Source organism: Sceloporus undulatus, chromosome 1 (genome assembly GCF_019175285.1).
Source record: "Sceloporus undulatus isolate JIND9_A2432 ecotype Alabama chromosome 1, SceUnd_v1.1, whole genome shotgun sequence".
Lineage (NCBI taxonomy): Eukaryota > Metazoa > Chordata > Lepidosauria > Squamata > Phrynosomatidae > Sceloporus > Sceloporus undulatus.
Window position 1 is genome coordinate 249,433,416 of NC_056522.1, and position 16,997 is coordinate 249,450,412.

General features: G+C 41.0%; 1 protein-coding gene across 4 annotated transcripts in view; it reads left to right on the forward strand.

Moving 5' to 3' along the window:
• Positions 1–16,997, forward strand: part of PLCD4 (phospholipase C delta 4) — a 62,147-nt gene that overhangs the window by 38,716 nt on the left and 6,434 nt on the right. For all 4 annotated transcript variants that reach the window (XM_042453667.1, XM_042453681.1, XM_042453661.1 and 1 more), the window contains exons 9-14: positions 2,369–2,513; positions 3,927–4,079; positions 4,553–4,732; positions 9,476–9,632; positions 11,006–11,122; positions 11,998–12,176. In XM_042453667.1, coding sequence (XP_042309601.1) covers positions 2,369–2,513; positions 3,927–4,079; positions 4,553–4,732; positions 9,476–9,632; positions 11,006–11,122; positions 11,998–12,176 — 931 coding nt within the window. The remainder of the gene's footprint in view (positions 1–2,368; positions 2,514–3,926; positions 4,080–4,552; positions 4,733–9,475; positions 9,633–11,005; positions 11,123–11,997; positions 12,177–16,997) is intronic.

Consider the following 16,997-nt stretch of genomic DNA (forward strand, 5'->3'; position numbering starts at 1 on the left):
ATAGAAGATACAGTAGTTTAGATACTCTGTCCTATGGGGGGAAAGATCACTGCCTGCTCTTCCTTGATCCTCTTTTGGCTTTAACCATAGGTTATTCTTCCTATGGGATCCAGTGTGTTGTAGTGGTTTGAGCACTGGACTATGACTCTAGAGACTAGGGTTCAAATCCTTGTCAGCCTTGGAAACCCAATGGGTTACCTTGGTCAAATCACATTGTCTCAACCTCAGAGGAAGGCACTAGCAAACTACCCTCTGAACAAATCTTCTCAAGAAAATGCTGTGATAATCTTGCCAAGAATATCCTGCCTTAAAGTTGCCATAAAACATAAGTAAACAATTTGAAGACACACAACAGCAATATTCTTCCTGTCCACAGGTTCATTTGGCCTCTAATTGTCAGATGCCTCTTAGACTGAACACCTCCCTGAGAAAGACTTAAATAACAGAACATTAGAGTTAGAAAGGATTTCTGAGTTTCCCTGTCAACCATCCACCAATGCAGGGAGTGTACACCTAAAGCACCCCTGAGAGATGGCCATATGTTTAAAAACCTCCATCACCTTTCAAACCAGTTTGTACAGCTCTTTCCCTAGGAAAGTCTTCCTAACATTTAGTCAGAATTACTGGGTGACCTTGGGCAAGTCACACCCTCTCAGCCTCAGGGAACAGCAATGGCATACCTCCCTCAAACAAATCTTGCCAAGAAAATCCCATGATTGGGTCACCTTAGGGTTTCCATAAATTGGAAATGACTCGAAGGCTTACAACAACCACAACAACTACATGCAAGTTAAAGCACATTAATCCACATAACCTGCAACTTCATCTTGCTATAGTCGTCTATTTGTCCATGCTAGTTCACCTTTTTGCTGGCAACAGCAGCTGCTTCAGTGCCTCTCCAAGCCAAGCTATCTGTGTGACAGAAGTTTCCTGTAGATTCCTGTGCCATCTTTCCTTACTGGAACTCCTACACCTTTTAACAGCTGCTAAGTGCTGAGAATTAAACAAAAGCTAATTTTTGTGAAGTCGAAGGCTTTCATGGCCGGCATCCATGTTTTTTGTGGGTTTTTCAGGCTATGTGGCCATGTTCTAGAAAATTTTCTTCCTGACGTTTCGCCAGCATCTGTGGCTGGCATCTTCAGAAAATGCTTTGCCTGGAAAAAGTTGGGTGTATATATACTGTGTGAGCTAATTTTTGTACTGCTTTCCTCTCTATCACTCCAGGAAGAAAAATGTACAAGTTGAATTTCTCACAGTCTTGCAACTGTTAAGGGCACAAGAATTTCTGCCAGAAAAGATATTGGCTACCCTGATCATGTTGTGAGCCTATGAGAAAAAGGTACCCACATTTTCTGGGTACACAGAATGGTCAGAATCCTACATTGCTTATCATAGTATAAATATTTGGTGATGGTGTTATATACTCAACTTTTATAATGAGTACCAATGTAGAGTAATATATGTGAATCCCCAGTGAATGTGATGACTATCAGTGCATTGTACAGATGCAATGCATAATGTATAAAGGCAGTACATAGAGACAATGCACATTCACATGCTATTATGTACTTTAATGCACTACAATCCCACATTCGCAATTCTGCTTATGTGTTGTCAGCTGGATATGACCTTGTGTATTCCACCCCCTCCTTCATTCCATGTGCGTAGCAGAACTTGCACCTTCTGTGTCACTAAGAAGATGACAGCCAATGTTTGTTTCCTGGCTTTAGAACTTGAAAACAGATGCAATGGGTACAGAGTTGCAGGACTGAGCTATAGTGGCACCTATTCCTCTCCAGGATCAAACTCTCAAAAGCGTTCTGTTAGTTTCACATAAATGCCAGCAGGTTACACCACAGGACTGGCTGACTTCCCAGTCCTGTAATGTTATAGAGGCACTCTACTCCCATGAGTCTTTTTGTACTTTGAAAAGTGTCTCTTGTACCCCACAAGTAATGATTTCATGGATAAACATGTACACATGAATGCATAGCTTTAAAAAAAATGGTAGCATCAGTGAAGCGTTGTCAGAAAGAAAAGGACAGATGGAAAGAGTTGCTAAAGCAATTGGTTCATTCTGCAATGGAGGGATCTCCTGTGAGAAATCTGTTTTTATATTATCTGCCTTCACCTTTCACCCATATCATTTACAATATCCAAGCACTAAAGTAAAAGCATAGAAAACTTTCATTTTGGAATGCCTGATACAATGACTGCTAATTCCAAGTGAGCACAGATAAGATGTGATGGACTTGGCAGTGTGCAGATGAAACACAAGAGGTTCCCCCGTGTTGGTAACAGGCCAACAGTGGAGAGTGCTACCTGGGCAGTAAGAAGGGCTCATTAGTTACCTTCTTTCCTCCTGCAGGGCTCTGAAACGGGGCTGCCGCTGTCTAGAGGTAGACTGTTGGGATGGGTCTAATGGGGAGCCCATTGTCTACCATGGCCATACCTTCACCTCTAAGATCCTTTTTCGGGAAGTTGTGACAACCCTTGAGAAATATGCATTCCGGGTAGGTTGTACTTTTTTGAAATAGAGAAGGAGGGGTCCCCTCATTGGGGAAGTGGGGGAAGAGAAGATATTGTAGAGGATGTATATCTATGGAACCAAGAGGGAGAGTTCAGTGCTTGTTCTATCATTAGACCTAATAAAATGACCATCCCAGGTAGCAAATGTTGGGAGCAGAGGCAGCTGTCAATATAATAATGGAATCATAGTGTTGGAAGAGACCTCAAGGGCCATCAAATCCAATCCGCTGCCACGCAGGAATACACAATCAAAGCACCCCCAACAGATAGCCGTATAGGCTGTCCTTAAAAACCTCCTAGGAAGGAGACTCTAACACACTCAGAATGTGTTCCACTGTCAAACAGCTCTTATTGTCCAGAAGTTCTTCCCAATGTTGAGGTGGAATTTCTTTTCTTGTAGTTCACATCCACTGCTCTGTGCCTTAGTCTCTGGAGCAGCAGAAAACAAATTTGCTCCATCCTCAATATGACATCCCTTCAAATATTTAAACAGAGCTATCATATCACCTATTAACCTTCTTTTCTCCAGGTTAAACCTACCCAGCTCCCTAACTTCACCATTTTGATCACTCTCCTCTGGACACGCTCCAGCTTGTCAACATCCTTTTTGAATTTTGATGCCCAAAACCCAAAAATTATGGTGTCCCCTTCTGCTAAAGTACAATTTTCCACCCCCACTGCTACCCACTAACCTAGCCTTTTGTCTCTGTCCCATGACAAGTGTTGAAAGATTTCAGCTGCCAGTCCAGTCAGCTTCTGTATGTGGACTGGGAAAGGGGTGTCATCTTGTCCTTTGCTTCAGGCAAAGTCTTTGGTCATCATCCAGACTGCATCCTGAAGTACTGACCCTATTCCCATCTCTTCATGAAAGGCACTTTAGAACACAGACTTGTTCCAACTGACTATGATTTCACTACAGTATTTTTAAATAGTGGCTTCATCCTTGCTCATTCCTAAAATCTCTAGGGAGTTTATCAGACAAGGGGAATTGGAAGTATAATCCGATGGCAATCTGAATGCAATCATGGGGTTTAACATTATTGCGTGATAGACTGCCACACACAAATTCGGGCAATGGCATGCTATTTTCTGGCAATGCAAAGCCAGTTCGAATGCAATGGGTATTCATGTAATTGTGCGAAACTAGTGACTTTAAGTGAATGCGTTCTGGCCCCACTTTCTTTTCATTCGAATTTAAGAGAAATTCCTCCCATTTAATAAATTCCTAGGAATCATTTTCTCTTGAGTAGAAAGAACTTACTGTCCTTCCTATGCTTCCATTCCCAGTGGCTTTTGCAATAGCCCCACTTCCTTCTTTCCCACTCTATTGTTCATCTTCATCCTTCCAGAGCCATGAGCCTATCATTGCCTCATTCTGCACTTCCTTGATCCCACAGGCTTCTGAATACCCTGTTATCCTATCTATCGAAAACCACTGCAGTATAGAGCAGCAGGACATCATGGCACAACAGCTGAAAGGAATTCTGGGAGAGCAACTCCTCCTCAACACTATTGATGGGCGAGTCCCCATGCAGCTACCTTCACCTGAGGTAAGGACATGAAGTGATGGTTCATCTTTTCTCAAACTGGGCTTGCAGATCTTGATAGCCCTGAGTGGATAAACATGTGTAAGAACACCTGTTGCAATCTGAACCATTAAAAAGGTGACCATTTTGATGGCAACCATTGAGTGGGTCCTTGTTGGTGGCTGCTTGAAAGGTATGAGATTTTCCAGGGGAAGCTGGGATGGCCTCCTCTCTGTTGTCCTTCCACTAGCAAGAAAAGACCTTTGTCTTCAGGTAGGATGTTGGCAGTTGATAGGTTACTGAGAGAGCTGGGGTGTGAGAATGTACTAGGAAACTTTTTCAGATGGGGGGTTGTTTGAAGTGAAGATGGGGTTTTACAAATAGACTTAACAAGGATGTGACTGGTGGAACTGGACTGTCTGGGGCAGGAACATCTCCTTCCTGTAATGCATGCTTTGTGCTGTTATGGTCCCCATGTCCTTCTTCTGCTCCTGCAGGAGCTGAAAGGAAAGATTATTCTGAAGGGGAAGAAGATTGGTTACCTGGAGGATTCTCTGAATGAGCAGCCAGATGAGATGCCAGAGCAGGAATATGGTGAGGAGGAGGCGGTGGAGGAAGAGGAGGGAGCAGATCCAGAGGAAGAAGCCCTGCGCAATGAAGACAAGAGGAAAGAGAAGGTTGGCTGGTTCATTGGTTTATGTATCCCATTTTACTCCAAATATTATAATAATAATAATAATAATAATAATAATAATAATAATTTATTTATAGCCCACCCATTCACAAGGAATCCAGGCAGGTTACAGCAATAAAAATACAGAGAATACAATAAAATAAGATAAAAGAGTATGACGTAATTCACAGAATTTACAGCTAGACTTGATGGATCTGGGCCTGTCTTTTTCACTCTCTCCCAGGTCTGAGGATGACAGTAGGTACGGAGGGAGGGTTCTTCTTCTTGAAGCAGGAATTTTATTTTAATTAATTTTAATTTAATTCTTCTCATTAAATTTAAGAGAAGAATTGGTGGACAGAGTGACGTAAGTCACAGTAAACGGGGAGAGGAACTAGGTAGGGAAGGCCTGCCGAAAGAGATAGGTCTTAAGAGCCTTCTTAAAGGCTGTAAGAGTAGAAATGTGGCGGATTTCCTTTGGCAGGTCATTCCATAGCTTTGGAGCAGCAGTGGAGAAGGCCCTCTGAGTAAGTGAGATTAGTCTAGATTTTTTTGGCTGAAATAGATTCTTCCCCAAGGACCTTAGAGTGTGGGATGGACAGTATGGAAGAAGGTGTTCCCTTAAGTATTCTGGACCCAAGCCATGTAGGGCTTTAAAGGTAATCACCAACACCTTGTACCTTGCTCGGAAACTAATTGGCAGCCAGTGAAGACAGGGACGTAGCCAGGGGGGGGGGTCCTTGGGGTCCGGACCCCCCCCTCCATTAGAAAAATGAATGGTGCGTGCTGCTGCACCACCATGTCCAAGCCCCATTATAATGGTGGAACTTAGTCTGGACCCCCCCTTCCTAAAATCCTGGCTACGTCCCTGGTGAAGGGATTTCAAAGCCAGTGTTATGTGATCGTTACGACGAGAACCTGTAATTAACCTGGCTGCCATGTTCTGTACAAGTTGAAGTTTCCGAACTTGGCACGAGGATAGCCCCATGTAGAGCACATTACAGAAGTCCAATCAAGAGGTGACCAGCGCATGTACTACTGTTTCAAGGTCTTCCAGTTCCAGGAAGGGGTGCAGCATTCAGAGGGGAGATGCCATCTTTAGTCACTGCATCAGTCTGAGACATAGAGAAATATATTTGGGTGTCCTCAGCGTACTGATAACACCCCGGCCCATGTCTCTGGATGATCTCGCCCAGCGGCTGCATGTAAATATTAAACAGCATGGGAGACAGGATGGCGCCCTGGGGGACACCAAATTTTAGTTCTCTTTTAGAAAAGCAACTGTCTCCCAGCGCTACCATCTGGAATCTGCCTGAGAGGTAGGACCGGAACCACCCTAGAACAATGCCTCCGAACCCAACTCTCTCAGGTGTTCCAGATAGATGCCATGGTCTATGGTATCAAAGGCCGCTGAGAGGTCCAAAAGCACTAACAGGGTCAAATTTCCCCTGTCAATGCCCAGACGGGGATCATCAACTAAGGCAACCATGGCTGTTTCATCTCTGTATCCTGCCCTGAAGCCAGTTTGAAATGGGTCCAGATAATCGGTTTCATCCAAGACTGCATGTAGTTGATTGGCAACCACTCTCTCGATTACCTTGCTCAAGAATGGCAACAAGACTGGCCTATAGTTATTTCTATCCAGGGGGTCCAGGGAGGGCTTTTTAAAGAGTGGTCTGACCTCTGCCACCTTAAGAAAAGAAGGCAGGGTACCCTCCCTGAAGGATGCATTGATTATATTTTTCAGCATCAGCTTGATTGTATTATCCCCCTGGACAGCCAGCCAGGATGGGCAAGGGTCAAGAGGGCAAGTCTTGTTTTTTTTTTCAGATTACTAAGGAGTTTGTCCATGTCCTCATATTTACCGACTCAAACTGATCCAGTCTAACAGTAATGGCGGGGGTGTTGGATGCCTCTCTCTCTCAAATATGGCACACAAGGCAGTTTACAGCATTGTTTAAAACTAAATACAGGCAAATCAATCATATTATTTAAAGAACATACCAACATAAAAAAACTGTTGCATTAAAAACAGCACTAAATTAAAAACAGTTTAAAAGCATTTAAAACATGACAAATGAGAGGAAAGTGCAGCACCTCTCTATAAAAAATATCCTTCCACAACAAGGCCCCATAGGAGGAGGAGGAGGAGGCCTTTGCCTACTAATGGAAAGTGTACTTTTCACCAAAAATGTATGGACCACCTTAGTGATCAGGTCTTAGTGGTCAGATCTACCCAGGAACAGACATTGTAGACAAATAACAGTCAAGCTATGTTGATTCAGCAGGAGTGCCCATAGTTTCCACTGCGAAGAGAGGGCAGCTCAGTACAGTTTTTAAACTACTTGGGAGTTAGCAGCAAGGGCATATCTTCCTATCATGAATCTTTCTTCATATAAGAGTCAAACTACAGGTACACACACACACACACACAAAGAGAGAGAGGGAGAGGGAGAGAGAGAGAGAGAGAGAGAGAGAGAGAGAGAGAGTATTACTTTACCGAGCACCTTCCAGATGTTTTGGACTAAAACTCTCATAATCTCACCACCAACCATATTATTGTTAGAACCATACGTACTATTTTTGAAAGTATAAATGTCAAAAACTAACTTTGGGGCCTCTTCCATGCTAAACGTGCAGGATCCCACTGACTTGTGGCTCTTTTCTAATTGAGAACATTCAAAGAAAAGCCAGTTATGGTGTTTTGTTTGTTAGAGCTGCCACCCTAAAAAATTTTGTTAATTGATGCCAAGTTGACTTCGGCTTATGACGACCCTATGAATGAATGACCTTCAAGTCACTATGGCCCTTATCACATGTGAGACTGCAACTCAAATCCACAGCCAATTCAAATTGAAGGAGAAGCAGAGTCAATTTGAATCCAAGGCAATTCACGTGATGAATTATCACACATGAAAACCGAAATAGTGGTGATTCCTGAGTCAAAGCGGACTGAGTGCACATTGTATTACAACACTGGTACATACCATGCGGATTCAATGATTCAAATTGGGGCCCTTGTGCATGTTCAGTGGGGCTCTGAACGCATCGTGAACCTTTGCACTTCTGAGGTGAAGAAGGGGGCCACTTCCTGGTTCCATTTTCACGTGAATGCTAGCCTCACGTGAAAGATTGCTTCACGTTTCTTCCTCCCTTCTATTTTCCCATCCCTTGCAGCCAAATTCAAACGGGTCCTCCGTGTCAGAGCCGCCATCAATTTCAGCCACATCTACATCTATCCTCCATGTCAGAGCCCCCATCCATTTCAGCTACATCTACATCTATCCTGTCACTCTCCTCATTTATTTCAGCTACGTGTACATCTACCCTCCTGTCATTCTCCTCATCTATTTCAGCCACATCTACATCTGTCCTCTGTGTCAGAGCCCCCATCCATTTATTATTATTATTATTATTATTATTATTGAATTATTATTATTAATAAAAAAATCTTCCACTCCAAAATAATCAGCATAGAAGTTGCAGGTTTACTTGGAAGTAAACCCTTTGGATCTGAAGGAGATCCATTTTGGGGGAGTGCAGAAATGATCCGGTTTCCCTTATTCTCCATGATCCCTAAAATACCACTTCCCTGGATCCAATTCATTCTCCTTCCCTTTGTAACAGTTGCCTTCTCTTAGGTTGCATCCGCACTGGGGTTTGACTCCACTTTCACTGTCCTGGCTCAGTGCTATGGAATTCTGGGAACTGTAGTGTCATGAGACATTGAGCCTTCTCTGCCAGAGAGCTCTGGTGCCTCAGCAAACTAATAACATTGTTGTTGTTGTTGTTGTTGTTATTATTATTTTAAAAATAAATTATTATTATTTTAAAAACTTTTTTGTTTTATTTTTATTATAATTATTATAATTATTCTCCATGCTCTCCTTCCCTTTGTAACAGTTGCCTTCTCTTAGGTTGTATCTGCACTGGGGAAATAATCTGGTTTGACTCCACTTTAACTATCCTGGCTCAGTGCTATGGAATTCTGGGAGTTGGAGTTTGTTGCTCCCCCAGCCTCCGATGGCCCCCTCCATTGCTCCCATCTCTCCCCCCAGCCTCCTGTTTCATTCCCTTCACCCCTGTCATCTACATCTAAATCTACCCTTCCAAGCACTGGAAGCAAATGGGGCAAAATTTCAGCACAGCATCATGGGAAGTGTGGGGCCTTGGAGGGTTGGGGGGGTGTACCAAAACAGAAGCAAAGTTGTATTCCACACCAGATCAATTTGGATTGAAATAGAAATGAGCTTGGAAACAATTTTTGTGAATTCACTTGTTACTGAATTCACCAAAATGACGAGTCACTTCGGATTCACTGTGGATGCACCCCGGAATGACCCCCCATAGAAAGCAATCACATGTGGTAATATATCACGTTATCACGTGAATTCACATCGTTGGACCCGCAGTGGCTTCGGATCAGAGCTGGAAAAACCTCAGTGTGATAGGGCTCTCGATCATCAACAGCCCTGTTCAGGTCTTGAAGATTCAGGGCTGTGGCTTCCTGGGTTGAGTATATTAATAAAATACTATTTGGGTAAAAGCCAGAAGTCTTAGAAAGAAAAACATATCTTCTTCCTGCCAGGAAAGGCTTCCTTTTCTGAATTTCCAATACCCAACAACAGAGGAGGTCAGCCAGAGGAAAAAAATATTGTAAATTTACTTGTAGTGTTCCTGTTCCTGCAAGTATCATTCCAATTCCAGTTTTGCAAAATTTGTAAATTACTTGCCACTTTCTTTTCAGAAAACGAAGCAATCTCTCTCCAAGGAGCTATCCGACTGCATCATCTACTGCAAGAGTGTCCCGTTCTGCAGCTTCCAGCACTCTCGTAGCCACTACAAGCCTTATGAAATGTCCTCCTTTGCTGAATCCAAAACCAGAAAGCTCATCCGTGAGGCTGGTGAGAAGTGTGCGCGTGTGTGTATGTGTGAAGCAGCTGGCAGGCAAAAAACTTAATCCAAACACTTGTGAAACTCAAATATTGCTATTTGCTCATCCCACTTTTCCAAGCAATTTCCAGAAGCACCAGATCAAGTTTCTTGTGGACAAAAATGCACTGACACTTACTTTATTTACAAACATACTAGCAGACAATGCAAGTGGACTTGCAAGCAGACTTGCAAACAGGCAGCAAATCCACTAACTTTATATCAGATTCCAAGACAGCACCTTCTACAGCCCACTTCCACCATCCCCACCACACAGCTTCCATCCTTCTTTCAACTTTAAACAGAAATTTCATAGTTTTATCCCTACATTCCAGCTCAAACTCTTTCTCTGTCCATCATCCCTTAGCTGGTAGTTGTCCTGTTTCTCAAGCATTAGTAGCCATTGCATTTCAAAGACTGGACAGAATTTTTTTATTTTATTTTTAAAAAGTATGCAGAAACATTATATTAATTATATTAAATTATATATTCTTCTCCTGTTAAATCCCCTGTTAGGGAATGCTGTACATAAAAGCTTGGTGATGATAGATTCATTCACAATAATCAGGATGATCAAACTTACATGTTGTCCACCCACCCAAAAATGTTATTTATTCATGCTTAAGTCTGTAGCATTGATTGGAGAGGAAAAACATTACAAGTTGAGTATCCCCTGTCTGAAAATCTGAAACTTGAAATACTCCAGAATTGCCTACATGGGTGGCTGAAACAGTGACACTTTTGCTTTCTAATGTTTAGTGTACACAAACTTTGTTTCATGCAAAAAATTATTTTAAATGTGTATAAAATTACCTTCATGCTATGTGTATAAGGTATATGAAACATACGTGAATTTTGTGTTTAAACTTGGGTCCCACCTCCAAAATATCACATTATGTATATGCAAATATTCCAAAATCTGAAAAAATCCAAACTCCAAAACACTTCTGGTCCAAAGTATTTCAGATAAGGGAGGCTCAATCTGTACTAATATTACCTTTCTGTACTTTGATGGCCTTATATTCAACAGGAACAGTGCTTAAGAATGCTTTGAAGAGGGAGGAATTTGCCCAGTAATAGATCAACTGGTCTAAGTGGCTTTTCCACCACTTACTTTCTCATCTCTCTGTCTGTGCCTGGAAGAAGTGGTTCTGTCTTCTTCAGCCTTTCCATAGGCCTGGCACCCATCTGTCCCATCACTATTTGGGGATAGCTCCCTGTTGAGAAAAACATAAAAGACACCTCTAGTATAAAGACCTCTTTGTCCAAACATCTTTCCAGCCCATTGACTTGACTGCACTGGCTACCCATGTTTTTTGACTAATGGTGTCATAATGTCCTGCAGGGAATGACTTTGTGCGCCATAATGCCTGGCAGTTGACACGCATCTTTCCCAGTGGCCTGCGAACTGACTCCTCCAATTACAACCCTCAGATTATGTGGAATGTGGGATGCCAGATGGGTATGTATTTTCTGAGTGCCTTCTTCCCCATGTCAACATTCTGTAGAGTAGAAGTCTCCATAATGTACTTGTTCCTAGTCTCAGAGTCAGCCCTAACATTGGGCAGAGTGAGGAAGCTACCTCAAACTGACAATTTTGTATGCTATGAAACAGAAGCAAATTGTTGGTAATTTTCATCTGCTGTTATTTTTACTGCAAGGAAATTGGAAAGGTGTTTCTGGGATTTTCTACGTCAGCTGCCAACATATCTCAGTTGCCTTTAGATGCTATTCACCTTCACTAGGATTATGAAGAAGGTGGCATTTGCTGCTACATATCAGTCAGCAAAGTATCTCTAGCCTACCTGAACCACTACTCCTATAGTAACTCACTGGTGCTTTTAAACCTTAAGACAGAGTTTTTAACCCTAAGGAAAATTAATCATCAACCACTTCAGCCATCCCTTTTTGATCACCCTCACGCCAGCTTACTGTATGGCTCATACTGGTTGGTCAAAGCACAAGAATTAAAGGTCTTCTGATCTGGAGTCTCTAACTTTTCATAACTTTAGTTATGAACTGTGTTCAGTGTTGCAAACTCTTGCAAAATAAAGCCTGATTGAAAATGGAGCTTGGCTGGCAGGATAACCTGCAGCACTAGAAAGGAAATGTTGAGGGGACAAGGTATTAAAATAATTATATAATTAGCACACATTACCAGGGAGCTATGGTTGAATAACGCTCATTCCACAATTAATAGTTGAGTTTGTAGTTTGAAACTTAATTTCTGTTCAGAACACATTATGCATGGATGGAGCTTGCAGATTTATCTCAACTGTCCTCTCATTTGTTTCCATCACTGTTGATCCTAAAGATATTCCTGACTCTTCTTTTCAGTGGCCTTGAATTTTCAAACAGCTGGTACAGAGATGGACCTGTATGATGGGCTCTTCAGCCAAAATGGTGGCTGTGGTTATGTGTTGAAGCCAAGCTTCATGAGGGAGTCAGAAACAACTTTCAGTCCTGAGAACCCCCAAAGCAGCAGTGACAGAAGTCCACTGAACTTAGTCATTAAGGTGAGCCCATGCTTTACTCTTCGTTGCTTTGAGAATAATTTCTTGAAACATTACGGTTAATTATACTGAGACCACTGATCTATCTAAATGGCTAGGTTGATGCTTTTCTGGCCAGTCTACACAGGCCTACAAATGCAGTTTAGGAGTTTAGTGCACAGCTAAATACTCTGCCTTACCTTGTCCAGTCTGAATCCTCTTCTGGGGTGCAGCTGGGTATTATCATATGCATTTGCTGTTGATTCTGCCTCATTCCTAAAACCCACCTAAAACCTGGCTCCCAGCCGCACTCAGCCAGCCAATTTGTAAAGTCAGGAGCTTTCCAGCTTTGCAAATCAGCTGGCTGAGTTCAGATCCTAGCCAGGATTTAGGTGGATTTTAGGCGGGAGGTGGCATTAGTGACAAAATGCATATGATAATATCCAGCTGCATTCTGGAAGAGGATTCAAACTGAGCAAGGTAAGGCAGATTATTTACCTGTGCACTAAACTCCTTAGTCTCACTTCCAACTTTGGCGCATTACATTTTTTTCCATTCCAGTACAGTTTCACAGGGTTTTCTGTTTGTTTGTTTGTTTTTGCTTAAAGGGTATAATTCAAGATGAAACTGACACAATTTTAATTGGTTGTTTTTGAAATAATCTAGGATTTTCTTTACTTTGGGGGGTAGGGGGTGTTCTGAGTCCCAGATTAGAATTTGAATTGATTTGATGGGGAGGTGCATATGTCAAGATCGGTGCCATTTTTTTCTTCGTTTACCATTTGTCTGCACATATTAATTAATTATATTTAATTTAATTTATATTGTGCCTTTTCCAAATGTGAGAACCAAGGTAGAAAATGGTGTGGAAATAGCTTAGGGCAGTGGTTCTCAACCTTCCTAATGCCGCAACCCTTTAATACAGTTTCTCATGTTGTGTTGACCCTCAACCATACAATTATTTTCATTGCTGCATGCAAATATATGTTTTATGATGGTCTTAGGCGACCTCTGTGAAAGGGTCATTCAACACGCAATGGGGTCCTGACCCACAGGTTGGGAATCACTGGCTTAGGGTGTAGTTCCACCTTATTCTCATACATGTAAGGGTCTGTTCACATATGGTGCTTCATGTTGCTTAGAAAGTAGGAAAATAAAGCCCATCATTGCTTTTAGCAGTGGGAGGAGTGGAGTCTGAAAGAAGAATGAAATCAAAATTCTCCTGTTTTGGGGGTATGGACAAACAGAAAGTCCAGCTGCACCTGCAGCTGAGCTGCCAACATTAGACATTTACAAGGAGGTTGCTCAGGAAATGATTATGAAGGAGAAAAGGTGGGCAGTGGAGAAATACTACAGAAAAGCAAAATGTATTGGAAATCATACCACTCTGTGTATGCAGTGGGAGTTGAGGCTCTCTTTGCACAAAAGCATCACCACTGTTAACAGCTATTATACAACACTGATTTTTCATCTGTTAAAGGGCTATAGGACAAGTTCTGATTTCTGCATGTTTTTGTGGGGAAATTTTGTGCTAAATGATTAGCATGGTGGGTTTAGCAACATTAAAATGGTAAGGGGAGCATGGCATTAACAAACTGATGGGGCAGATGGAATCACAAGTGACTAATCAAGTGAGAGGCACTGTCCCACTAGATGTGGTGCTATGCATATGTACATGTAGCCATGGAAAAAAGACTGACCCACTCCCCTGCAAAAAAAAAAAGTGCCCTAGAATGAAGAGTTGTGTGGTTCTCACACTTGGTATTTATATGGAGTAAAACAAGCCTATGTACCCTGAGGAGAATAATAATAATAATAATAATAACCCAGGTCAATTCCCAGGCAGGCTCTAATGTCAGCAAGGCCAAGGGCTCATGCATAAAACCTTTTATAGTCTTTCTGTTTTAAAAACAAGATATACAGGGAGTGAACCTAGAGCCTTCAGCATACAAAATTCTGCCACATGTTCCTTCTCAGTTTTTTTTTAAAAATAATTTTTGATTACTATATTTCTAGGCCTGAATGTAATTTGCATGGTCAGTAGTAACAACAGCAACAACAATAAAACTATTGCTGCAGTGCTTTTTAGGACAGATGGTTTTTGTGTCTTGTTACCCTCTTATTGGGGAGCCATTCCTAGAATTCAGGATGAGAGAACCTTTGGTTCTTTGGATTACTGTACCACAACTTGAATAATCTCTTACCATTGAACATGCTGATGGGAATTGTATGCCAAATTATTTGGAACACCAAAGATTTCCTGTCCCAGCTCTAAACTAGCCTTGTTTTATGTGGAAGATGTATATAATTCCTTCTAGGTCTTCTTCAGTTGAGATGAAGTTAACTGAGGATGTCAATAGAGACTCCCTTTGCCTTCCACCTCTTTTGTAAGGGTGAGCAACTCATGGTCCAGCAGATACTGCTCAGTTGCAGCTCCCAGTATTCTTCACCTTGGCAATGCTGGCTAGGGCTGATGGGAGTTGCAGTCTAGCCATAAGTTGCTGGCTTTGGTCTATGGCAACTACATTATCTAGTGATTTATTTCTTTATCTATCTATTTGCGAATATTTATATACCACTTCTATCCAAAAATGGTAAGTATTAATAAAATATACATAATCGACAAATACACAGAACACAACACAATTTTATTTTGAAGTCTAAGAAACAGACTAGAATAGAGAAGACTTGCTCAAGGAAATACGCAGTTGGAGTATGTCAAAGTTCTTATGGCATAGTAGTCTACATAGCTGATGCCTCTGCCACTACACTTGATGGGTAAGATGATCTTGAGATGTTGGCACAGTGTAGTTCCAGGTCTTTTGTTTCTTTGGTCTTATATTTCATAGTGGCCAGCTGTCTCTCTGTCTGTGGCCACCATTATGAACAGCATGGGTTGCAACAGGGCAAAGTGCTGATACATTACACATGCAACATTGATTGTTCTACTTAATGCAGATTACAAACTGTTTGCTAGTATAATGGCAAACAGACTTAAAAAGGTCTTGCAGTATATCATCCAGGCAGATCAGTGCGGTTTTCTTCCAAAGAGACATCTAAATCAAAATTTGCGAATTATTCTGGATGTGATCGAGCACTTTGACTGTAACAATGAGAGAAAATTAGCACTGATCTTCCTTGACTTAGAGAAGGCATTTGACAGCCTTGAATGGTCCACGATAATTAGAACATTAGAAAGTATTAAAGCAGGAAACAGATTCACCAATTGGGTAAGAGCTATATACACTAGACAATCAGCCAATGTAATTATCAACCAACACAGAACAAATTCCATCCCGTTGTTTCGTGGTACCAGACAGGGCTGTCCGCTGTCACCTCTGCTATTTATTTTGGTTCTAGAGTTACTATTAATTAATGTGAGAAAGGATAATGATATAAAGGGAGTCAAAATTAAAGGTGAATCTTTTAAGATAAGAGCTTATGCGGATGACATTGTAATTATGCTACAAGATCCAAGTGTTAGTATTCAAAAACTGATAGAACAACTAAAAAAATTTGAAAAGTTTTCTGGTCTAAAAGTTAATATAGAGAAATCCGCTATGATGACAAAAAATATGAATAAAGAAGAGCAGGAAAATTTATCACAGATTTCGGGATTCAGTATAAAAGATAAGGTTAAATATTTGGGAATTAACTTGACGAATAAAAATTCAGATTTGTTTAAGAATAACTACCAAATAAAATGGACAGAAATTAGGAAAGATCTAAATAAATGGCAAGATTTAAAACTTTCCTTACTAGGAAGAATCGCCGCAGTCAAAATGTCTGTTTTACCAAAACTATTATTTTTGTTTCAGGGAATACCAATAATCAGATACGAAAAAATCTTTAAAGAATGGCAAAAACAATTGGCTGATTTTGTCTGGGCGGGGAAAAAACCGAGAATAAAACTTAAAATCCTTCATGATGCCAAGGAAAGAGGAGGTTTCGCTTTCCCTAAATTGAGCTTATATTACGAAGCCAGTGTATTAATGTGGTTAAAAATCTGGATGACTTTACAAGACGAAAAACTACTCAAACTAGAAAGTACCGACATGAGGTTCGGATGGCATGGTTATTTATTCTATAACAAACTAAGTGTAAATAGAAATTTCAACAACCACTACATCCGCGCCTCATTAATGTCTACTTGAAAGAAATACAAGAATAGAATATCTCCTAAATGTCCAATGTGGCTCTCACCTCATGAGGCTTTATATAATGTAGATCCAAAAAGGGAAACAGTTTGGATAAAGTACAGAGATTTAATTGATGAAAAAGGAAAAATTAAATCTTATGAGAGGTTGAAGGAAGAAAATTGGAATATAGGATGGTTTCTATACAGACAATTATATCAGAGATATCATCTAGACAAAAAAGAATTTGGATTTGCAACTACCAATACAGAAATGGATGAAATTATTAGTCAATCAGAACAGAAAACACTATCAAAAATATATAATAAGCTACTAGAATGGCACACTGAGGACGAAGTTATTAAAGAAGCCATGGTGAAATGGGCGCAGAATTGTGGCAGAGTAATTGAGTTAGACCAATGGGAGAGAGCGTGGAATAAAAGGTTAAAATATTCTATGTCACAATATGTTAAAGAGAACTATTACAAAATCCTGTATAGGTGGCATCTGACACCAGACAAGATAGACAAAATTTATAAAACGGGTAAAAAGATTTGTTGGAACTGCCACAAAGAGACAGGCACCTTCTTTCATCTATGGTGGGCCTGTGACAGAGCAAAACTCTTTTGGAAACAAATGCAAGATGAAGTGCAAAAAATTCTTGGGATTAAGTTAAAGTTGAGACCTGAAATTTGGCTACTTTGTATGT